Source organism: Vicia villosa, linkage group LG5, assembly GCF_029867415.1.
Source record: "Vicia villosa cultivar HV-30 ecotype Madison, WI linkage group LG5, Vvil1.0, whole genome shotgun sequence".
NCBI lineage: Eukaryota > Viridiplantae > Streptophyta > Magnoliopsida > Fabales > Fabaceae > Vicia > Vicia villosa.
In genome coordinates, this window is record NC_081184.1 from 134,890,597 (window position 1) to 134,916,879 (window position 26,283).

Genomic DNA, 26,283 nt, shown 5'->3' on the forward strand with positions numbered 1-26,283 from the left:
CAGCCATAAGCTATCAGCTATCAACTAGCTTATTAGTCAGCCGCTATTTTTACCAAACAGAGCCTAAAAATATATAATTCCACCGTCAAATAAGTCTAATCAGTATGTCAAATAAACACTTGGAGTGTCTCATTTATCTCCAAAATACCTATTAATTCTAAAAAAAATAAAAATATATTTGAATGTTAATGAAAAGTTATAGATAGTTGAATTTATTCCTATAGAAATATTATATTCCTACCTTTTCCTTAGAATAAAAAGAAAATAATCATATGTAAAGATTTCTAAAAATAAAAATAGCTTAAAAATTTAAAATTTAAATCAAACATGAAAATATTGTATTTTCATAGCTACATTCCCAAAAACTTTTTTTTTAACCTTAAAAACAAATGCATCTTTATGAGTGTCAAATCTATTTAACTGCTTGTGTAATATTTAGTTTGTTTTATGAATGATTATTTTTTGTTTTTGTTTTATGATGCGTCACACACACATATATATATATATATATATATATATATATATATATATATATATATATATATATATATATATATATATATATATATATATATATATATATATATATATATATATATATATATATATATATATATATATATATAATAAGAACAGTAGTTATAATAAGAATTGAGAATTTTTAGTAATAATCTTTAAATTTAAATTAATAATTTAGATTTAGTTTATATTTAAAAAATTTAATTAATATTTAAGTGAAAAAGTATTTATATAATATATATTTAAAATATAAGATGAATTTGAATTATTAATTTAAATTCAATGATTATCCAAATATTACTATCTAGAGCTTTGGAGAAGCTCGTGTCATACACCAATCATTATCGGATAACAAAAACTATAGTAATTTTAGTTAAGAATATACCATTGTTCATTTTTTTTTTTTTGTCTTTTATTTTTTTCTTTTAACAATATTTTCTCCAATTAAAAATCACCACAAAAGGGATATCAAATTTCCTTTCAGCCTTCCGTATTAAACTTGCTCAACGAATAGTAGTTGCTTTGACGCTCAAAACATATTTAGAAAACAAACAACCTCGACTCCATCCTTAAATGTAGACATAACATGTAGTGATTGGACAATGAAAGTTGTAATTATATAAGAGAACAAACAATACAGATGGAGGCAGATGCAGCAGGATGTGGAGGAATTATTAGAGATTTCAATGGAGTTTGGAAGGGTAGCTTTTCCAAGCATCTAGGCAGATGTAGCGTTATCCTTGCAGAATGTTGAGGAGTCTACGAAGGATTAAAACTCACTCAAGCGATGGATATTCAGAGACTAGAATTAAATGTGGACTCCAAGATTTTGTTGGATGCCATAGAGAAAGAGGAGTCGTGTAACCAAGAGTGTATCCCGATTATGCGTCAGCTTAGAGAATTAATAAATCTGCATGACACAGTTATTATCTCGCATGTAAACCGAACTACAAATAGGTGTGCAGATGCGCTTGCCAAAAATGAGAGTATCAACAGGAACTATACTGTGCACCAGGAGGCACCTGATTTCATCCGGTCATTTATGGCGACCGACTCATTTAAAATTAGTAGTTTTTTTGTTGACTTTATGTAATTTTTCTCCTTCGGGCCCCGGCCCTCCTTATTATTAAAAAAAAAAAATTACAAACAATACAACCTAAATATATTTTTAATGATCCACTAAAAAGTTTCTCTTAAACAATATACCAAACCTAATAGCTAAGTACACAAATATTCACTTCCACATAAAAGAATTACACAACACAATAATTTATTATTGAGGCTATCCTAAAAAAATTAGTGTCTTATCACCGACTTCTTCTACCGTGTGGAACTGATATTCAAGCTATAAAGGTTTTATCTCAATATTATAGAGTTAGGTCGGCCAAACCTATGTTATTGTCTAAAATAAATTTAAAAATGAGATTTTAAATAATATTTTTATAAAATTATTATTATTATATTCAAATTTAATTTTTATTTAAAAAAGGTTATTAATTTATTTAAAAAAAAATCTATTTAATTTTTTTGAGACATAATAAAATTTAACTTTAAAATGCTTTTTAAGTTTTAAACTAGTTTATTTAAATATTCTAATTGACATTGCTTTAAATTAAAATAAAAAATATTCTACAATAGGCCAAATATAAAAAGAAATTATAAACTAAGAGTAAAGGTGAAAATTAAATAAAATACACTGTAAGATAATAATTTTATATAAAATCAGTCTCATCAATATGAAATTCCTTATGAAATTGTTGATCAACTAATATAGTTAAAATTTTAAATAAAAAATAATATATAAAATATTTTTAATATTTAATTATTTGGTTAAAATAAAATATGAGATTAAAGGTAGTGCATTGTCAGTGTAAACTAGTTTTACACCATCATCCAATATAATTATAACATTCTACCATGTCGTATCAATATTTTTAAATTAAATACGTGACTTGATTGAATACGCGCGTCTGATTGGTTGATTGTCAGTGCATATTCTTTTTTCTCATAAAATATTATGAAAATTTAGCTATTTTTTAATAAAATTTAAATTCACGTGATCACATAATGATTAATAATCAAATAAAAAAACGTAATTACTAAGAATAATATCATTAAATTGTTGTTTCTATGAATCATAAAGATATTAAAAGTGTGTTCGGGTGAGGTAATTGAGAATTTTTAAGTAATTTAAAATTAAGTAATTCAAATGATTCAATTGAAATTAATTTATTTTTAAATTCTTTGTTTGGATGGAGTATTAAAACGATTCATCGTTAATTTTTTGGGTCATTTTCATGAATTAAAAAAAAAACGGCCTAATTTAAAATATGAACCAATTTGAAATTTTTGAAAATTTCAAGGGATCAATTTGTAAAATTTGAGAATTATTAGAAAAGAAAATAATCCATTGGCAGAATTGATTGAAAAGGAAATAATCCTATCAATTGCCCAAGTCATTTTTAATCGATTTTCATGCTCATAGGAAATATTGGATATAAAGTAGTTGTAAGTCATTAAGGTGTTGTCCTAATTGCTTGGTTAATCTCTTATCCATTCTCTAACCGGTTGGCATAATGCTCCAATCGATTGGTTTTCTCATAAAAAATTTGCCAATCAGTTGGCACAAGTTACCAATCAATTAGTTAGTAAAAAAATCGTTGGAAAGGAATTGAACAACTTCTTAATCACTTAACTTTGCGTAAAAACAAATTTTTAATATAAATACTTTTGAAAAAGATGTTTTAAGGTTTGTCTGTGTGTGAGTTTCCTTAGTACTTAAGAGTTATTCCTTACTTTTACAAAAACGTGGGTCACTTAGACAGACCCAACGACGAACAAGACCTTACAAACTTTCAAACTTTATCTAAGGCTTCAATTTTTTTAGATGGATTGCTCCTGATCATATAAGCTTTTTAATCTTAAATCTCTTGTTGATTAGGTATGAAACGTCTTTTTGGTTAGGTTACCATCATCAAGGTTGAAAGTTATTGCCACCGACTTAAATTATTATTGTCGTCATCAAAGCTTCAGATGAATCTTCTGCGCGATTTTCATCTTTATACCTGCAACCACATAGCTGAAATTCTCCCCCCCCCCCCCCCTTTATGATGACAATGCATCTCTCAAGAAGGTGTTAAAATAATATTCTCAGGTGTTAAAATTATATATATATATATATATATATATATATATATATATATATATATATATATATATATATATATAGAGGAGGGATCAAATTACACCCGAAGAGTTACACCACGAGTTACACTCGTTCAATAACTACATCTCGAAATAATATTTTTTAAATTCAACCGTTGGATTGAAACATAATATCATATAGATCATACCTATAAAGTTTGAGCTTAATCTATAATAATTTACTATATCATCAAGATATCCAAAGATTAACGTCAAAATGAGCTTTCATATAACGTTAATTTTGATGTTATTCAATGACATAGTAAATCATTATAGATTAAGCTCAAACTTTATAGGAATGATCTATATGATATTATGTTTCAATCCAACGGTTGAATTTAAAAAATATTATTTCGAGATGTAGTTATTGAACGAGTGTAACTCGTGGTGTAACTCTTCGGGTGTAATTTGATCCCTCCTCATATATATATATATATATATATATATATATATTTGGAGTGATTAAATTCCCCCTCAGTTAAGTAGAGAGTATTCTATACTTCACCTGAGAATATTTTCTCCCCCTTTGTCAAAATAAAAAAGGTGGATAAAAACCATGCAATATAAGAAGTAAACGATGCAAACATAAACACATAGTTCGACATATGCACATGTAGGCCTTTTAGTCCATGCATAATTTGTTTTATATTACTAATTCGGTTCTTACAAAAAATAAGTTTTATTTAGGAAGAGGTTTAGTAAAAATATCTGCAAGTTGATTAGATGAAATTATAAATTCAAGTACGCATTCCCCTATTTCAACAGGCTCTCTAATAAATTGGTGCCTAACTTCAATGTGTTTAGCTAGAGAGTGAAGTATCATGTTTTTTTGTGAGGTTTATGACACTAGAGCTATCACATCTTATTGGGACAACTCCAAGATTTACACCATTGTCATTGAGTTGTTGTTTTATCCAAATAAGTTGAGCGCAACAACTTCCCGCTGCAACGTATTCTGCCTCAGATGTGGATAACACGTCACTTTCTTATTTCTTGCTATGCCATGAGACAAGAAAGTTCCCAGATAAGTGGCCTGTAACACTGGTATATTTCCTATCCAATCTGCACCTAGCATAATCGAAGTCAGAGTACCCATAAATCCAAGTAAGTGACACGTATCGCTAGTACTTTTCGTGTCCAATTATATTTTGAATGAACTTTTATGTAAAGGTTTTTAAATCGCTTTGATTATTTTGTAATTGATTTGCATTAGAAAAAATCATGCCTTTAGTGATATCTTGTAGTATTCTTATTAGATTAATTCATTGAGATGCTTCCAAGCTCCCTTAGTGTTGTGTTTTGCTTCCGCGTATTTTTAAAATCTCTGATTTTATTTTATGGGACCTAAAGTGTTTTTGAAATTGTCTTTTTGGGGATAGGTCTATTCAAATCTCCTTCTAGACCTTTTGTGTCCATATTTTCACCCAACATACACGGTCTCGGAAAAGCATCTCGGCCTTACCCGACTTATGCTTGAGGGGTTGTATACTTATCTAGTTTCTTGGTATTCCTTAGGAAAGCATCTTGCCCTTACATGACTCATGCTTGAGGGAATGTGTACATGTACGGTATTTCTTAGAAAATCATCTTCACGACTCATGATTAAGGGGCAATGTACATGTTCGGTTTCATGGGTCGGGTTTTTGAATGAAATAAATTCATCTTGGATCTAGTAAAATTTGTCCCGATTAATAATCTGTCTAGAAGAGTAAGATCAGGCTAAAACAATTGACGAGCCAAGTAGGTTATATCAACCTAAGTTTAGTGAAAGGCGGTATTTGATTGAGATATGATATAGAACACATTTATGACTGATTCAGGATATCATGATCTGAGATTTGTGCAATAAAACCTAATTCTAAATCATCCCCAAGAGGACATACGTATTAGGGAAAATCACCTTAATTTACCTCTGAAGGACTTTTGTGTAAGACGGGCAGAGTGATTATACAAAGAAAAGAGAGAAGAAAATATTATATAAACAATTCATAAAAGAGTTCGACAGTGATTTTGCTGATCCTCACTATAGTTATATCATTTATGTACTTTTATAATTATACTATTATTGCTTATAAATGATATGATGGTGGAAATGAGAAAGCTTATTCCTGCAACATTTTTATACAGAAACTTTTCACTGTTATGGTATTGTATTGAGTTAGTGTGTGAAAAGGAATTGTTATCACCTCAATGATTCATAAAGGTTCAAAGTTAACAAAAAAAACTAGAAAGAATGATAATAGAAAGAAAAAAAAAAGTAAATGGGGATGAAATAGTCTCTAATATTAAAAAGACTGCTACTTGTTTTGCTGTCACAAAAAAACATGTAATAAGCTGATGCCCCGAGTTTTAAACTAAGCCATTAAAATTCCTATTGCCTTCTCATCTTAAGCTTAGAAACCACAACTTTTAACTCTAAATCATGAATAATTCTTTTCATGAGTCATAAGTTTCTTATAAGCATACGTTTATTACCTTTCTATTTCACCTTATCCTGAACCAAACGCCTTGCAATAAGATCAGTGCACAAGTTAATCTTTTATATAGTTCTTGGAAATTCATTTCACACTAAGTATCCCCACAAACAACTCCCATAAACCTTTAATAAATTTTTGGTACTAATCTGATAAACTTAGAAAATTCCTAATCTTACGAGGATACTCGAGTGTTTTTTTACTTACAAATATTATCTATCTTTGTAAGTTCAACTATTATTTTGTCTTTCAAAAACATGTGCTCTAAAAAAAGTCGCGAAAACTCACATTTTGACAACTTAGCAAACAATCTCTTATCTCTTAGAATATTAAGAAGTTCATCCTTAGCCTTAGAATACACTAAAATGTTATCTAGTAAAAGGAATGACTATCCTTGTTCAATTTTAACACGCAAGGCTGAGAGGGAAATTTGATGTCCCTAATATGTAGACTTTTAATTGAATAGGAAAAAAATGTACATGTGAAAGTGAACTATGAAGAATTCTCAACCAAATGACAAGTTTTTATTCCGTGATAACATAGTGGAAGAAGATACAAAACCAAATTACTTGTCTTCCATAGACATAGAATACAAGCAAGTAGAAATGCATAACCTGACGAATAAAAAACTAAAGGATAACATAACAAACACATAAAACAGTACTCTATGTCTATAATACTATTCCACTTCCATTACACCCTTATTTAAAAACATGTCATTTTCAAGCCTTTTTGATGAAGGAAACAACTCGATTAAGCAAATCCGCAGCATTCTCACATGTTGGTTTAAACATATGAAAAACATGATCCTCATCTTTTGTCTCAACAACTTCAACAACCCCACCCCAACCAATTTTCTCAAGCGACTCTTTATAATACCAGCCTCTATCCTTCAACAAATCTTTCTCAGCAACACAAACCAGCACTCTCTTAAAACCCAAACTCCCCAAATTCGGATCCTTAGCCGGATTAATCAACGGATCATCGGATCCTGTCGTGGTTGGACACGAAAATCGCCATAAATTATGAACCTTTTCGACAAACTCACCTCGACCCGATTCAGACCCAATTGGATCCACACCCCAAAAATAAGGATGAAGATAAACACCCCCTTCAAGTTTCACACCATCCAGATTTTCCTTCCCAGCCCGAACACCCAAATAGTGTGCAATATTAGCACCAGCACTGTCACCTCCTAAGAACACTTTATCAAAATCCGCATACTGATTCAACCATTCATCGGAACCCTTTCCACCAACATGCGAAGCCACCCATTTGAGTGCAAGCCATGAATCTTCATGAGCGACAGGAACAGGGTGTTCCGGTGCTCTTCTGTAATGAACAGAGACACCAATTGCGTTAGCCAGTGAAGTGACAGAGTTAAGGTAGTTATGGTAATTAGGCGAAGAAGGGGTTTCGATGCAGAAAGCACCACCATGGAAGTAAACAAAGAGAGGGAGTTTTTGGGTCGGTGGGTAATTGGTTTTGGGAATGAAAAGCCTAACTGATATGTTGTCTTCTTTGGAGATTATAACGTCTTTAGATTCAACGTTGGTGGTTGGATCAAGAGATGCGGGAACAACGTCTTCACCTATGAGTCTCTCAACACGACCGTTTTTGTATACTTTCATGAATGGAGGTAGATCAAAGGCAATTTCGTCGTCCATGGTTGTTCTTGTTGTCGTTGTTGTGTGCAGTGTAAAAGGGTTTTATGAATTATTATTAAGAGGAGGAAGAAGAAGAAGAAATGGGTATTGAGATTAACGAAGAAATAGTTTGGTTTTATAGCCACATAGACAAATTTTGAGTTGGTGGTGTCCCGTTAAACTTGCGCAATTAATCTTTTTGTTTAGTGACACTAAATTATTAATTTATATCTAATTATTTTAAGGTAATTAAAAATTTAAGGTAGTTTTGTCTACAAGGTATTAGTATAAAAAATAATAATCAGGATATCAAAAATATTCCTTATTTTTATTTTTTATCAATAATCGTCTATTTGGTAAATAAAATAAAATCGTGTAAATATAGTTACAAATTTTTCAAGATCATTGAAATATGAGTGGTGTTATTTAACACGAAACAGACATAGAAGTGGTTTAATTCAGTAACATCGCCGATATTTTTGTGAGATGAGGACCAGTAGCATTTTCCTAGAAATATATTTTAGAGATGGACCTCTTTCCATACACCTTTTTTTAATTAGTGACATGAATCAAGCCATTCAAAATTCAATCTTCTAGAACCTAGGACTTTGATCCTCTGCTTTATTTTTCTCTCCTTTCCTCTCCATTCTCTCTATCTCTCTCTTAGTCTCACTCTCACTCATCAATAAAAAATAAAATTTAACCAAGAGAAAATGAAATTAAGAGAGATAGAGAAGATGGAGAGGAAATGAGAGAAAAATGAAGGAGAGGATATAAAGTGTAGAACCTATGTTATATATATATATATATATATATATAAACTTTTCTTTTTAAAAGGCCAAGGCCAAAATTAATAACATTAAAAATAAAATAAAAAACTAGTCAAGGAATAAGGGTATGCCACAATCAGACTGATGTATATTTAAACTTTTAAGTTATTGAAACATGACAAAATTTTGATTAATTATTTATAATTTAATTAATTATTTATTAAAATTTAACATTTCAAACACTAATTTAAAAAAAATAAAAACATTTCTATTAATTATTTAAATCAATATACTTTTTCCTTTTATATATTTTTAACAAAATATTTTTATCAACCTCATTTAATTCTTTTATTTTTAGCAATATGTTTCAATCATATGCATTTATTAATTTTTTAATTAGCCAAATTCCATTATTATTTTTTATACATTTTTTAACAATTTTTTAACTTTTTTTTTGTTTTTTCTTTAACCAAATTCCATTATAATTTTTTATTAATTTTTTTAACAATATAATTTTATTTTTTTTGTTTTTTGTTTAACCAAATTCCATTATTATTTTTTATCATATTCATTTGGTTATTTGAATTACAATTAAGCTTCTTTTTTTTTTTTTGTAGTTTCTTATTTACAATTATTAAAATAAATGTTTAAAGATGTGATTTTTTATTCAAAAGTTGTTAAGTTATTAAGAAAGTATTAGAGTCAAATTTAGAATTAATTTAATAATTTGTTATTCATTTATTTGATTCATATATTAATTATTTAAAGAAAATTAACATTTTCCTACTAACTAACAAATTTTTTTAACTTTTCTTCCGTAAACTATTTAAAACAATTTTTTTATGCTTTTTTTTTTTAATTCCTTTTCATCATACTCATTAAATTATTAGTTTTTAACAATACGTTTTTATCATTAATTTATTTTGGTTTAATTACACACTATTAAATTATTATTCAATTAAAATTACAACTTTTTTATTTTAATTTCAAAATATTTTATGTAAATTTTTTCCTTGAGTTTCTTTTAAATAAAATAACATAAAAATTCAAAATAAACACATTAAAGAATTTTTTTTCAAAATAAAACAAATAATTAAATATTAATATTTTAAAATAAAATTTAATTTTGTTCTTTTGTATTGATTTTGAAGACACAATCTGACTCATTGTAAAATTGATAGAAAAATATCAATCGTTAGTTGGTTTAGTGGTGATTGACCCTGAATTTAGTAGGGAGGACCACAGTTCGATCCCCCGCAACTACGATCGGGAGGGGGCTGGAACCACTTGATGTCAGAACTGACCCTCAAACCGGACTAAACCGGTAAACAAAAAAATAAAATTGATAGAAAAATTTAATTATTAAATTTTATATTCTCGTATAATTTGTTCTCTCAATATAAAAAAATGGGGCGGGCGGGGTGGTCACAATAGAGAGTGAGGGCCTAAAACCTTGGGCCGCCCCGCACAAAAAGCGGGTTAAAGGGGCTTGCCCAACAGGCGGGGTCCGTTTTGTCATCCCTACTAATAATTAAGACTAACAAGCTATGGACATCAAAAAGTTTTGAGAGGTTAGAAATCAAAAGGAAGGTACCAATGCAAATATTTAATCTAATCAACCCAGCAAAGTTCTTTCGCAAGAGACAAGTGACTTTTGGAACCTCAATCTTTAAATCTACCCAGTTACAAATCATATCTTTAGCTTTGACACTAGCTTTATCACGCTCAAAACGATTATTCAATTCACAATATTAATTAAATTCACAACTTGTGGATGAAACAATTGTTGACTGAAAAGAGGAGTTTGATTTTCCACAACCTAATAAGATTCTTACTTAAAAACACATTTCATTCATCCAAGCTTCTTTGAGGAATTTTATTAAATACCTTGAGCACAAACTTAAAACAACCTAAGCCTAATAACAATACACCCAACAAAATAAACTAAGCAAGAAAAAATAGAACTCACAACAAAACAAGCGCAATAAAATAAACTATTACATGAACACACACATAAACTCCATACTTCCTTATCTTTCAGTGGTGGTGGCTCTGGTGGGGGTTGTTTTCCATGTTAGTACCACTCTGGCCATCGGTTGGTGGAGGTGATTTAGGGGTTGCAAGTGATTGATGGTTGATGGCACAGAGGAGGAGGATCTTGATAGAGATTGGAGGAAGAAATATGTATGGATCTAACATGGATGAGGGTTGCAAAGGAATGAAAAGAGGGGAGGAGAAACTTACAATGGGGGAGAAACCTCTATTGAAGAGGAGATGACCTCCATAATGGTGGTGAATAGCTCCGATGAGAGAGGAGAAACCCCTACAAGAAGGAAGGTGGCACCCATCAAAAGAGGAGAACCCTAAATTTAGAGAGATGAGAGGCTTCTCTCTCTAAACCAATTATTATCATATCTAATAATATACATTACACTAAAATAACATGAAACAATCGAGCACCTCCTAGCAAAATGTTTTTTTTCAATCAATGCAGTTTAACACATATTTTTGGGCGATGATTTTTTCAAATAAGTGCAGTTTAACACATATTTTTGGACGAGTACAGACATAAATTCCTGGACTTAAAGGGTACTGATCGGAAAATTAGCAAGTGTACTATTTTTCACCGATGTAGTTTTAAATAGGGGTTGATACCCAGTATCGAACTCGCGGACTGCGTAGGAAATACAAGTTTTACAATTATTCAATTGAACAAAATATTATGGGGTGTGGTTTTGGTTGGTTTGATTAAGTTAAAAAGACGATATTTAAAAGAAGTAATAAGTAAAAGTTGACTTGGTACAAATATGAGAAGATATGCTAAGGTAGATGTATGAACCGCCTTGTAATTCACGTAACCGCTATCTTACGAAAGAGTCGTCAATATGATTTAGTATCAATTCTTAATATTAATTTTCCCTAATTCCTTAGCGGAAAATCTATTTGGCAAATAAAATTCAGTTTTAATTCCTTAACAACTAAATTTTTGCACCAAGAACCTTGTGAAAATAACCTAGAATAGATGATCAATACCGTCAAATCCTTATTCCTAAGCGATTTACCGGTAGCGTTATTATTCAAAAAGCGTTAAGGTGGTTTTTCCGACCTAACCTTAACCGTAAATCAACATAATATTTTCCAATAGAATGAAGCATGAGACACTTTGAAAATAAACTAAATTCATAGAAACTTCAAATTCGTAAAGCAACAGTACTTAATTCATTACATAAAAGCGATTCAGGGACATGCCCCTAACATAAATAGGTTTAGCTACTCATAGTAATGAAGAAAATAACAAAGGTAATTGTAAACATTACAAGAATTTATGGATTGATTTGATCTCCAATTGCTATTGTTCTTGAAGATCCTCTCCAAAACCCTTGTCAGCTCTCCTTTCTCTGTAATTTTCTATCTTCAATGATCCAAGATAATCCCCCAAAAACTCACAAACTAGGTTTAAGTAGTGTTAGGTTACATTCCTTTCATGTAAAAAGTCTAGAACGCCCTTAATGAGACTTGAAATAATGAAACAGCTAAAAAAACAACTTCTGGCCGCACCAGCTGACACGGCCGTGTCCCACGACACTGGCGCCCGAGTCAGCTTCTGCCTTCTCTCAAAAACTGCTTGTTTTTCATTTATCAGCTGACACGACCGTGTCCCACGACACTGGCGCCCGTGTCAGCTTCTGCCAGCTCCTAAAAGTGTCTCTTTTCCATGTATCAGCTGACACGGCCGTGTCCCACGATACGGGCGCCCGTGTCAGCTTCTATCCTTGCATTTTTAGCTTTGTTTCCTTCTATTTTCGTGCCATTTTCTCAGCGATTCTTCCTAGCACCTGAAATTACCAATAACTACCAAACCAAGTGATTAAAAACAACTATTCTATTGAAAATTACCAATAGCATATAATTGAAAATTATGAAATAACTAACTTAAAATTAAGAACAAACAAGCCACAATGTTACCGAAATGACTGACTTTTTACCAGATAATTGGTGAAATATAAGTGAAATTGGTGACCGATCAGATACCCATTCGCACTCAAATATAGTGCAATAATAATATTACTCGCTCCGTCTCAAAATACAAGTTTTTAAAGGTTGTTGCACATAGTATAAGAAAAGTAATGATTGAGTAATTAAATGTAATAATTTTACAAAACTTCCCTTAATTACTATTGTTTTTCATAAAAGTAAGTATGATGTAATAACTTGAAAGTTGTGTAGACAAGAGTAAAATTGGTAAAAATTAATTAATATTGCATTAAAAACGTCAAAAGACTCTTATTTTAAGACAAATTGCTAGAAAGATTCTTATTTTGAGACAGAGGAAGTAATCAATACTGACACTCATTAAATCATATAAATCAGCACAATCTGCCTATTCTATTTTCACATCAATTTTTATAGACTATTATTCTAGACAATTAATTCCTATAACTTGTTATAAATATAAATGGTCAAATAATAATAATAATAATAATAATAATAATAATAATAAAAAATTAGTATAAGCTTCATTAAAATAGTAAAAGCATACAAATTTCTTTAGGTAGATGCTTGTCATTCAACATACTTCTCACCATATCCATGATGATTTGATTCTTCCTTTCTGCAGTTCCATTATGATGTGGAGTGTAGGGTGGCACTACCTCATGCACAATCCCTTTATTTTCACACAATGCATCAAAGTCTTTCGACACATACTCTCCACCACCACCAGTTCTCAAAACTTTGAGCTTTCGACCACTTTGTCTTTCGACCATAGATTTAAACTTGGCAAATACCTCGATCACTTCACTTTTCTTCTTGATCAGATAAGTCTACAGTTTTCGATTGAAATCATCTATGAATGTGACAAAGTATCTGTTACCTCCAATCGTATCCACCTGGATATGACTACATACATCAGAGTATATGATTTCGATAATAGGCTTCGACTTGCTTCCTACATCCTTGTTGAAGCTATTCTTTTGCTACTTCGCCTGCACACATTCCTCACATACCTTGTTTGAAATATCGATTTCTGGCAGTCCTGAAACCATATTATTTCTTTTCAAATCTCTGATGTCTTTGAAGTTGAGATGACTTAGTCGATAGTGCCACGTCCATTCATCTCTGCTAGCTGCATTCAAAAGGCACTTGTGTTTCATCACATCGATTTCGATCTTGAAGGTTCTATTTTGAGACATAGTAGCCTTCAAGATTAACCTTCCACTTGCGTCGACGAACCTTACCATCTTGTCTTTGATCAACACTTTGTAGTTCTTTTCGAACAACTGCCCAATACTGAGCAAATTACTCTTCATGCCTGGTATGTCCAACACATTGGAGATTACTGACCTCTTGCCATCTTTCCTCATAATTAGAACGTCTTCAACACCTTCAGCTTCTAGAGTATTGTCATTTGTGAATTTCATCATGTTCTTCATTGAGGGCTTTATGTTGGCAAACCAATCTTTCCTTCCAGACATGTGTGATGAGCATCCTGAATCCAAGTACCATTGGTCCTTGATTTTATCTTCATCTCTTGTTGTTATGACCATCAGCAACATTTCTTCTTTTTTATATTTTGAAAACTTTGCATCACTTTCTTGATTCTCACACTTCTCTGGACAATCACTCATATAGTGACCATACTCTTGACAATTGAAACATTGTATGTGACTTTTGTTAAGCTTTCGACCACCACCTCTTCCTCTACCTCCAGCACCACCTCTTTGGTTTCCTTGGTATGATGGGTTTCTCTGATTCGACCAACTTCTTTCTTGCTGTTTCGACCGATCGAATCGTTGTAGCCACCTCTACCCTTAATTCCATTCCAACTTCCTTTACCTTTCTTTTCTTTTGTTGACTGAGCCCGTAGAGCCACTTCACTTTTCTACTTGCCTACAGCTCTTTCACCCATTCTTTGTTAATGAGATTCGAACGTCCCTTGAAGCTCTTCTTTTGTCAACTTCAACAAATCCTTCGACTCTTCTATGGCTACCACCACGTGGTCGAACTTAGGGGCCAAAGACTTCAAGATCATCGAAACAACAGCTCTTGTTGTTAACGCTTCTCCACATATCTTAATTTGATTTACTAATTTCATAACCCTAGTGAAGAAATCAGTTATTCTTTTGCTATCTTCCATCTAAATCAATTCGTATGTTCTTTTATGAGTTTGTAACCTCACCTTCTCAGCGCCTCCAAAAGACTTTTCAAGAGTCTCCCAAGCTTCTTTTGCATATTCGGAATCACTAACCTTTTCAAAGTTGTCTGGACTCAGACATTGATGAATTATAAAGAGTGATTTATAACTCTTCTTTTCCAATTCTTCGTGTTCTTCCTTTTCTACTTCTGAAGCGTCTTCTCCATGCTCTTCTACTTCATCCTTTATAAGATCCCAAAGACCTTGACACCTGAATAAGACCTTCATTTGTTTGCACCAATTCTCATAATTATCTACTTTGATAATTGGAAAACTTGCTGGATAATTTCCATTCCCGTAATTCACCGCCATCGTGGTTTCTTCTTCTTCTTCTTCCCTTGATCGATAAACCAGAGCTCTTGATACCAGATGTTAGAAATCCACCAATATTTATGATAAAATTTCTATCAATCTTGATGAACAAGATTGTTATCACTCACATAATGATGAAAATAAGAAAGGAAAATTTAAAGAAAGAAAGGATTATGGTTTATGCAGAGTTTCTCTCTGTCCACAAACTGTAGAAAATTTCTTATTCACTTGCAACTACAAATCCTATGAATACAACCTGATTACAAATTATGAGTTACTCCCTTTATTTATAAATTTAGGTTAGCTTGCTCTCTAAGCCAAAAGCCCAAAATACTTATTTTAGAAGGAAATTTCTTTATGCACCCATATAGGGTGGAAAACACCCTTAATATTCCCAAAATACCCTTTGGATATGCATATCTGAAGGCACCCTTATTACGTTTTTACTAATTTTGGAAATGCATATCCGAAATAACCCATATCAATATTTCTGAGATGCATATCTGAAACTACCATTTATCCATTTAAACGTTGGATTTAATATGTCAGGTATTTTTTTGGAAATACATATCCGAAAAAAACCTTCATATACTTTTTTCCCTCCTTCACTATTTCATTTATTTTCTTCCAAACAAAACACAAACCCTCTCCAAAACCTCAACCAATTTCAATCATTTTTCGTCTCCAAACCAAGTTTCATGTGGTTCATCATATCAAGGAGACCGTAGAAAGCTACAATTTGACGTAAAGTGTGTGTGTTCGTTTAAGTTGCGCGTATCTTGTAGGGTTGATGGTTTGTGGTGTTTTAGCGTCATCTGCGGAATTCATAATCATGTATTGGAGACCGAGCTACACGGCCATCCAATTGTGTGTCGGCTAAATCACGAAGAGAAGGATTCTATTTTAGAATTACCAATAATCAAAGTTGCGCCGAGAAACATACTTGTCGATTTGAAGCGTAAAATACCAGATAATGTTTCAAATATCAAGCAGGTATACAATGAACGTTACAATCTTAGCACTGCGAAAATAGGTCTGAGGTCAAAAATGCAACACCTACGTGTCTATTTGACAAGATTTGGATTTTCAGAGACATTTTCTCCACTTCATAGTCACCCACTTGGCGTGTGAGTGGAAGACGCATCATACAAAAGAAGCGGATACTTGGCCGGATCCTTTTTTTGAAAGAATGGTGGAATTCGAAGAAATGATGAAGCAAGAGAGGGAAGAAAATAGAGAGAAGTCAAAGAATTTATCTGTTTTAGAATTAAGCGGCAAGGGTTCGTTCAGCGCATTCTAGATTATATCATATCATTTTTTGTATGTATTGACCGGATGTGTGACATTTTTTGTATGTATTGTCGTGACGAATGTAAAACCAAATTGATTCAGTACATATATAATATATCTATATTTAATGTTGTCAAGGTTTATCCTATTCAGATTTAATTGTTTTAATTAGTTTGAGGCTGAAATTAGACAAAACAAAATGTTGTCTTTCTGTTTCTGCATAATTCGGAAGTGTATTTCCGAAATTTAATGCTTTAGGGATTTTTTCGGGAATGCATTTCCGAAACATCCACGAATAGCTGGATAAGATTTCTTAGGTCTGTATTACTCCAAAAAGTCTATAAATAATGCTTCTATACATTTTCATCAACATCTCAAACCACAATCAGAAACGACTCAAACCTACCCCCACTTTGTTTTTGTCTACTTCAACAGTGGTTTCCCGATGCCACTTTAATTTAGGTTCTCGTGCGATATGCCGTTCGCAGAGTTGATTTCGACACTGAACTCTCTCTTGCATTATCTAGATAATCGGAAGGTGGTCAAGCTTCAGTACCGTTCACCTTCACTGAACGTCGAAGGAAACGTCAAGTTCACCCCATTTTATCTCAAGAATGACGACGATTTAAAGGTTATGTGGACAACTTTTGAACAATATTCTTCGAAGAGTCCGATCAAGTTGGATGCGAAACTTCAAAGATTGGGAGAAGACATTATCAAAATATTGTGTTGTCCTTAACTACCTGTGTTTAACAATATGTAACTTTAATTTTATGTTGAAGCTATGCAATTTCGATTATTTATGATAAATCGATGCTTTGTTGCTTTGTTTTTTGTTCTACATCAGACATTATTTCGGCTATGCATCTTCAATTACTTCTTTTTCTAAAAAAAGGGTGCTTTCGGATATGCATATCCAAAATCATATATTTTTTTTTAAAAGTGTCTTCGGATGTGCACATCTAAAATATAGGGGGCATTTTAAAAATTTCACCGCAAATTTGTAAGAAGGTATATGGGTGTAAAAAGAAAATGTCATTTTGTAATTAAATCAAATCAAATCTATTTTAGACATAAATCAAATCTATCTATTTTAGATCTAGATCAAATCTGTGTATAACAAATTGTTTTCACTCTTCTAAATCAAATCAAATCTTTTCGACACAAAAAATTACAATATAACAAATAAGTATTTTTTTCAAAATTTTCTTTTTAAATATTTTGGTGATACAAATCAATTATTTTTCAAATTTTCTTTTTAAATATTTTGGTGATACAAATCTATTTATAACAAAACATATAAAAACAATGACAATTCCTTTTAAGAATTTGAGAACGGACAAATACATAATCTGTCTAATAATAGGTAAATTTGAATAGCAGTTCCAAAAATTCTGCTCTTATGATAAAGTTGAATCTCCATAAAGTTACCAAAACAATTGCACTACACTCATTATAAATATGAGAGGAAATTTTTTTAAAAAATCTCCAACATTGAATTAGTATTGTTTCTAACCTTATTTACATCTCCAAAGGAAGAAAAACCTTCACTTTTTTAGCCTCACCCAAGTTGCTCACATATGCACAAGATAAATGTATATTGTCTCACTTCACTAAGTTTTCTAATTTATGATAAAATGTATTATATTAAATTTAAACTTTTCAATTTAAATGAAATAGTCATGAAAATCATCATGAGTATGTGACTCAGTGGATGTATCAAAATGCCTACTATAAGCAATTTAATTTCAAGACAGACCCATGCTTAAAGAGTTTGGATAACTAATTTTCAATGTCTAAAAAGCAATAATCATGCTGCTTATTTCCTTTTAATTTAACACCTTAATAGACGGCAAGACACCAACCACCAACAATACATGGCTAGAAAATCTAAAAAATTGTCCAAAAAACTCATCAACTTTTTTGGTCTAAATCTCTCTTTATACGAATTTTAAAAACAAAAACAAAAATCAACTATTATTTACATGTCGTTTTAAGCATCCAACAACACAAAGACAATGTCGTTTTGATTCAGTCGCATTCAACCCAACAACATTCTATTAACAATATTGAAAACGAAACTCGTCGAAGCAAAGAGAGTTCTGCACTTGTCAGGTGCGAGTTTCGAGATAATATTAATATTAATATTTCTACATTTTTTTTAAAATTTCTCTATTTATTATCGGAAGTAAAAAAACAACGGTCTTAATTTAGTTATTATAGTTCTAAAAATGAAACAAGAAAAAGAAGAAAAAAATTAATTTTTTTTATACTATTATTATTCTGAGCTGTTGCAGGTTTCAGCAATGAGTGTTGAAAAATTAAGCTTTACAACAATAAATTAACGAGATTTCCAAAAGGGTATCCGAAAAATGTCTTTTCATCTGCATTCCTTTTGATTTGAGCTTAACAACAATGGCCGATGATCATTCTTCCTTCACTAAGGTTAGTGTTTTGTTTTTGTTATTGTTTCATGTTATCTTTGGTGAAAGATTCTATTTTTGATTTTGTTTTTTCATGGGTGCCACGTGAAATTGTCCGATCTGGTTTCTTAAAATAACCCCAATGAATTCTGTGGGGTTAATATCTAATTTCTAATTCGTTATTCATGTTTTGGATCAATTAAGTTAAGGGCTTTTTTATATTGATTAATTAGTTAATTAGTTAATCGATTTTATTAACGTTGTTGTAGTTAATGGTTTTTTCAGGATGTTTTGCTTGTGAAGGGTTTGAAGAATACAACGTTGGTTTGGAGGTTGGTTGTGTTGGCTTTTGCAATGGTTTGTGGTGTGTATATATGTTCTATTTGTTTGAAGCAAATAAGCACTGGCACTAAAATTGGTTTTCTAGATATCAATGTTGTTCAAAAGCCTTGTCCCGAACCGAATATCGAACCTTGGGAGATTCCTTATGTGCACTATCCAAATCCCAAAACTTACAGCAGGTGATATATCAATGTTAAGAGTCGAATAACTGATTTTGTTTCTGAACCTTTGTGAAGTTTACTGATATTGTGTTCTTGTTTGTTTTTCAGGGAGGAGTGTAGTTGTCACCCGGTGCGCTATTTTACTATACTGTCGATGCAGAGATCTGGGAGTGGATGGTTTGAGACGTTTTTGAATAGTCATCCTAACATAAGTTCGAATGGGGAAATCTTTTCGGTTAAGGTTAGAAGGAGTAATATGACGACAATAACAGAGACGTTGGATACGATTTATAATCTAGACTGGTTTAGTAGTGCTTCTAAAAACGAGTGCACGACTGCAGTTGGCTTGAAGTGGATGCTTAACCAGGTAAAGTTTGTTGTTTGATCAGTTACGTAGTGTTGTGTTTTTAGTTCGGCTTTCACAAGGAAAGTAGATTCTTTTAGGTATTCTGGTAGTCAATCTATATATAGTCCGAAGTAGTGAAATGCCAACATTAAAATGGTGTATAGGAATAACAATATCTTTAAAATAGTTTTTGACCAATATATCATATCTTTCGATTTATGTGATCTAGAAACAAATAGAATTTTGTGAAGTCTAAACTGTTGCTTGTGAAATGTGAAGGTATACATGTTTGCCAATTTTTCTTTCTGTTTTAAAAAGATTACAGAACTATGATATATGAAGGGAAAAGAAGGGTTGCCCCTCTCTCTCTCTCTCACTCTCTCTTTCACACACAAACATTGGCATGAGATATGATGTTGATGATGCATGCATTCACCTTCACTTCTTATCTTTCACGTTGGTATCAAGATATTTTTCCTGACATTGGCCTGAGATATGTCAGGATAACACCTATAGTAGAAAATATGGTGGAAAATAGACTTAGATGGCTTGGACATGTAGAGAGAAGACCTTTAGATTCTGTTGTAAGGAGACCAAATCAGATGGGGAGGAATCAAACAACTAGAGGTAGAGGAAGACCTAGGAAAACTATTAGAGAAGTTATTGAGAAAGATTTCGACATAAATGATATGTATAGAAGCATGTAGCCAACCCCACTTTGTGGGATAAGGCGTGGTTGTTGTTGTTGTTGTCGTCGTCGTCTTGTTGAACTGTTGCTGTTATAAAGGATCAGCAGAGGGGTTGAGTGGCTGAGTTTTTCAGTACCATTTCTATTTTTGTATATTTTCTGTGTTTTCATGGCTACTTCCCAGATGATTTGTAAAATATGGATGCATAGTATATTGAAGGTTCTGTGAGATTGAGTTTGTTCTTTCTTCTTGTGGAACACTTTTGCATAAGATGGATTTTCTAGGAGTTGCTTTAAAAGTATACAATATAGAATTTGGGATGTTATTGACTGTATATTGTATTGTTGTAAACTTTATATGGGAGCAGTGGATGTCACAACATGTGTAATTTGTAATTTAATGCAGGGATTGGTGCAGCATCATGAACAAATTGCCGAGTACTTCAGAATACACGGTGTTTCAGTCATATTTCTTTTCAGAAGGAACCTTTTGCGCCGGATGATTTCAGTACTTGCAAACGAATACGATAAGAATGCTAAGATATTAAACGGCACTCACAAGTCTCACGTTCATTCACCCAAGGAGGTCCTTCTCTATTTTTGTGTTGTTCATTTGTATTCACGCTTGAGTTTGCATATCCATGTTAATGGATTCTAACTATGCTTTCACTCTTTCAGGCAGAAATACTCGCAAAATACAAACCAACACTCAATTCAACATTGCTGATTGCAAGCCTGAAACAAGTGAATGATACCACCACCAAGGCTTTAGAATATTTCAAGAGCACGCGACACATTATGCTATACTACGAAGACGTTGTCAAGAATCGCACCGTAAGTCACACCACCTCAACATGATTCCTACTTCATCTCTTGCCTTTTATTTGCTTATAAAGCTCCCTTGATGGTTCATTCGTATCTCTTGTTTTCAGAAATTAATGGACGTTCTAGAATTTCTAAAGGTTCCTCAAATGAATTTGAAGAGTCGACAAGTTAAGATTCATAAAGGTTCCTTATCGAGTCAAGTTGAAAACTGGGATGATGTTAGCAAAGCACTCACCGGTACGCAATATGAGAGTTTCCTCCATGAGGATTACCGCAGGTAAACTTACGGGTATGTACATACCGTTAGCATTCTTCTAATCTTTGCTCTCGAGTAGCCACAAGAGCCGACAGGAAAGCCACCCTGTTGAAATTTTTGCCAGGTTTCCCCACCGTCACATTTTTGTACTCAGTTTTGTTGTTGTTAATTTGTCTGCCGATTTAATTAAATATTTAATTCATTCTTTTGTAATTTTTCTGTTTTTTTGCTGAACACTTGCATTGACGCAATCAAGAGAATTTGCAATTTCAATTTAACAACTTTTATTTTGACCATGATTTTGCCCCGTCTTTATATGATCTGTAAATAGATGTTTGAAATTGTTAGCGGAAAGCACATATATCTTTTTGGTAATTGCTGGTAAGTAGCTTGAAGATTAAGAAAAAATCTCATGGGGAATCATAGTAAAAAAAAAATGTAAATTTGACTATACGAGTGATATATGGTGTATTTATATCAATGTTTGTGTAACTAAATAATCTGTTATACTGCATTCCCAAAAGAGTGAACAATCATTTTGCCTCTAAATCAAACTTTTGTTACTGTATGTATCACTCTTAGAAGAAATAGAACTATAGACTTGATTTTGATACTTTTGGTTCTCATAGAGTAGATTTGTTTTCCCACAACTAGTTTTGATTCTGATACTTCTGGATCTCATAGAGAGTAGAAATGTTTTTCCACAGCTAGTTGAAGTTAGAAATTATAGCTTTTGATTTTAGAATTGTTGTTTTTTTTCTTTTTTTATGGTTTAGTGGTCAAATGGTTGGAATTTCACCCCCTTAAAGGTGGTAAATAAGTGGGAAGTCGCGGATTCGAAACTGAGCTACTGCAGTTGGATGTTCAGCATAGCTACCAATTGTGTTGTCTTGATGTGATAGATTCTAAAATTGGTTTTTATAATCAAATTTATTGTTCAATTCATTTTTATATAAATGTGTTTAAATATAAAATCATTGGACTTTAAACTCACTTTTCACCGTAATCAACTCACTTAAAATCAATTTTCGTTACCCTTGAACCGTTCACACTATGAGTTTTTTGATGGGTGAACCTAATGAGATTATAAAGTGTACTTGTGGTAAGTACAATAGAAGATACTCTGCTTGCATTGAGATGCACATTGAGATGCACATTGAGATGCACAGTAGGGCTTTTGAGTTTTGATTTGTGAAAAAGTGAATCTTTTTCCCAACTGCACGATTGGGGTGTCTATAAAATTGGTTTCTTATTCGGGGGTGGTTGTTGCGAAGACCGGTTCAAGCCCCTAAAAACCTGATCACGCGTCCCCCAGCCTTGACTAACTTGTGGAAGTGAGTGGAGCTAATTATCCTTCATAATAGGTGTATTTAACCTCATAATAATTTCAATTATTGTCCTAATATGTGGATTTACAAGTTATATCGCAATCCATAACTCTGAAATGTTGTGTTGGGTGAGAATGAGCATTGGACCAGGGTCGGTTCGAGTGCTCGTCGCTCGACCTCGTTCGTTTGCACCTTAGGACTCTCCATGTTGTATGTGAATCAGATGATTAATGGACCGGCCTCTTTGAGGCTTATTTGGGATTTTTCAATTTATAATCTCTCAAGCATGAGGCTTGGAAGGGCAGTGTGATTAAGGTATATCGTCCTAATCCATGTCCTATTTTAATATCAAGAGTTGAACCAATGACTTTGGTTCTGGAGGAGACGTACATAAATTCTGCTATTAACAGAGAAAATCAGGACCATCCCTCTGGTATATTTGAAGGAGTTGATAAAGATCTTTGATTTTTCTTCGATATAGATCATCCAGGTCATCAAGAACCACATAAACATGCCTCTATTCACCAAGACACTTACCTTTATTAGGTTCATAAGATGAAGTTTTAGAACTTTGACAACTGTCTGATGTTGCAACTTCTGGTGTAACATCTAGACTTTATCTTCCTTGAACTTTAAGCATGTGAATGAGTAAGTAGTTCCTTGTGGTACACACGATAAAAGTTGTCTTTGGACTTAACTCCCTCATCAAATTTCATCCATCTCATTAGAGACCAGACATTCTTCCTTAGTGAAACTTACTTCAAACCTTGGTCACACAACTGGCTTATGTTTATCATGCTAGTCATCATTGCTTTTAACAAGAAGAACCTCATCAAGACTAGGAAATCTTGTTCCATCCAATTTCTCAACCCTTTTTACTTCACCTTTAGCATTGTCACCAAAATAACATAGTTGGAAGAGTGAGACTTAAAGTTCACCAAAACACCTTTAATCAGTCATGAGTCTGGAACAACCAATGCCAAAAAAGAATATACCAATCTTCTTTTGCTAAGCAAAACTCTAGGAGAAATATGAGTAATAAAATAATTAACACCTTCCTTGAGTTTATCCACTATTTGGTTAACCTTAGATTGAGTTGTACCTTTGGGATAGCCATACAACTTGAAACAACGTGGCCTGATATGACTAACTTTTATCACAGAGGTGACATATCCAATGCAAGCACATGTCATTAGCTTGAGAAATCTGATGTCTAGCATGATGCTGAAACATTTTATTTGACATCATTGAATCAACTTTGCCTTTTGATGAAAACAACTTTATGTCACTTCAGATTTTCTTTGCTTGCTAAAGACATGAAAATCAAGCCCTATCCCTTTTAGGTTTTCAGTCACCTTTCAGACTTGAAGAAACTCACAAACATACTGGAACTAATTGTTCACTATCCTCACAGACTTGATCATGATTTAAAGTTTGGAGGTCAAAAAGTCACCTCATCTTACATGTTAAAGATAGTATACAAACAATCTTCCTTTTCATCCTGTAGTTGAGAAATAATTACCTTTTGCTTTTCTCCCTGTTGACAGACTTTGTCACTTTTGAACCACAATTCCTTGTAAGAAGCAGCTAGCTCATCATGAATTATTTCTTCATTGCATGAGTCTGTATCAGAAGTTCACCTTCCTGTCTTGACTGGTTCATCATCGGGATCACTATCATAATCAGATAAAAAAATATAAAGCCCATTCAGTTGTTTCTTGTAGTATGTAGGGCATTATGCCATTATAAGACCAAATCCTTCACATTTATTGCACTGCATGCTTTTACTTTAGATCCAACTTTTCTTTGACCTAAGGATTTTGCTGATGTCATGACTGATGTTCTTTTATTTAGCCATATCATCTTAAAATCTACTCAAAAATGGAAGTGACTCACAAATTCACAACTCTCATGCTATTGATACCTTGGGCTTCTTCAATGGCTGTCACTTTTATGTCAAATCTCTTGGGTAGAGACCTGGGTATCTTCATCTTGATCAACCTTTCTTCTGAACTTTTTTCTCCTAAAACACCTAGATGTGCCTTTATGAGTGGACTTGAGAATTTTCCAAGTTTCTTTGGCCACAATACAAGTGATAAACAGTCTGAACAGGTGCTTATTAACTCCATAAATTATGGCATTAACAACTTCAGAGTTACAAAGAGCCAATTCATACTCTTCCCTTCTATATCCTTAGCACCAAGATTCTCCCAACCTGACAAACTTCAAGGTTCTGTTGTCCATTGATTTCCAGAATGCTATCATTCTAGCTATCCAAAAGACATATAGTACCAGAAAATTATCTCCCTAGAGCTCACCCAATAAATAGGACAGGGTGACTGCTCTGATACCAATTGAAATTTTGACACTTTTAAAACATATTAATATTGATGTTTCAACATCTGAACACATTGCCAGGACATATGTTGTGACATCTACTGATTGACAGAACCAATATATCAAAATTGTAATTTATGCAGAAATAAATTGCAGAATGATAAATCACACAAATAATTGTTAACTAAGTTCAGTGCAACGTCACCTACTCTTGGGGCTACCAATCCAAGAAGGAAATTCACTATGATAGTATTAGTTCAAAGTCTAAATAGTCTCAGTTTACAAATTCTCGCCTAATCCCTATCTTGTGCAACTTCTACCTAGAACCCTCTAGATATGAGACCCCCCCTCTCACTTCCTACAACCAATCACCTCAGTGATAAAATAGTTCCAATTCCAGTGACTGTATCAAAAAAGCAAAACAGAAGATTACACAACTCTTTGCTTAAAAGCTCATGAGTGAGAACACTAACTTGACACACAATCAAGTAACAATTAGTCTACCTCACTGTATCAAAGGATACATGGATGACTTAAAAAAAACAAAACAGACTCTCAAAACGTAATACTTCTAAACTTCCCCTAATTTTACAAATTGTGAAAGCTTTATTACATTAGGTTTAGATTCGTCTTTAAATACTAATCAGTAGTCCATGGGCTTCGAAATCTTCACTCAAATATTACTTGATCCACAAGCTAAGAGCTGCAACAATTATGTAGAAAAATTTCCTTAAATCTTGGAACAAAAATTAAGTTTTCTAAATTGTCTCAAGATCCAATTTTAGAAACTTATTACAGTTGGAGATCAAACCACTTGTTCTAGATTAAATCTTCTTGGCCTGCGAAAATAAGTGAGTATATCCAAAAGGAATCTCACAAAATCAAATCAAATTTGTCAAGAATTAAAACAGTCTGTACTGATGTTCTGGCACAACATGTATCAACATCTGTCAGAACATCTGTCTTCAATGAACCTGACTAGCATGTCTAAACATCTTCCATAACATCTTGTTGTGAACCATGTTTTAGCAAAATTGATGTCAATCTTAAAATCATGGTACTAACAATTGGCGCAACATAATTCTTCCATAAATGCATGCATCTTCACAATTGATTTCCTGATCATTGTTGTTCCTATTGGTGGTGCCTCGTCTCACCATTATAGAATA

At 32.5% G+C, this 26,283-nt stretch overlaps 2 protein-coding genes across 3 annotated transcripts; one reads left to right on the plus strand and one right to left on the minus strand.

Annotated features, from left to right (window-relative positions):
- Positions 1-6,699: 6,699 nt before the first annotated feature.
- LOC131607428 (probable carboxylesterase 12) lies at positions 6,700-7,981 on the minus strand. The gene has a single exon (XM_058879432.1). It carries the CDS (start codon positions 7,862-7,864, stop codon positions 6,920-6,922), a length of 945 nt encoding a protein of 314 aa, XP_058735415.1. The 5' UTR covers positions 7,865-7,981; the 3' UTR covers positions 6,700-6,919.
- Positions 7,982-18,402: 10,421 nt separating this feature from the next.
- Positions 18,403-21,745, plus strand: LOC131602604 (uncharacterized). Of its 2 annotated transcripts, XM_058874758.1 has the most exons (7): positions 18,403-18,523; positions 18,706-18,853; positions 19,117-19,352; positions 19,443-19,701; positions 20,775-20,954; positions 21,047-21,202; positions 21,301-21,745. In XM_058874758.1, the coding sequence occupies exons 2-7, from the start codon at positions 18,824-18,826 to the stop codon at positions 21,472-21,474; spliced, it is 1,035 nt and encodes a 344-aa protein (XP_058730741.1). In that variant the 5' UTR covers positions 18,403-18,523; positions 18,706-18,823; the 3' UTR covers positions 21,475-21,745. The 2 variants fall into 2 exon arrangements, with proteins under 2 accessions (XP_058730741.1, XP_058730742.1); XM_058874759.1 differs by lacking the exon at positions 18,403-18,523 and having other exon boundaries at positions 18,568-18,853.
- The last annotated feature ends 4,538 nt before the right edge of the window (positions 21,746-26,283 follow it).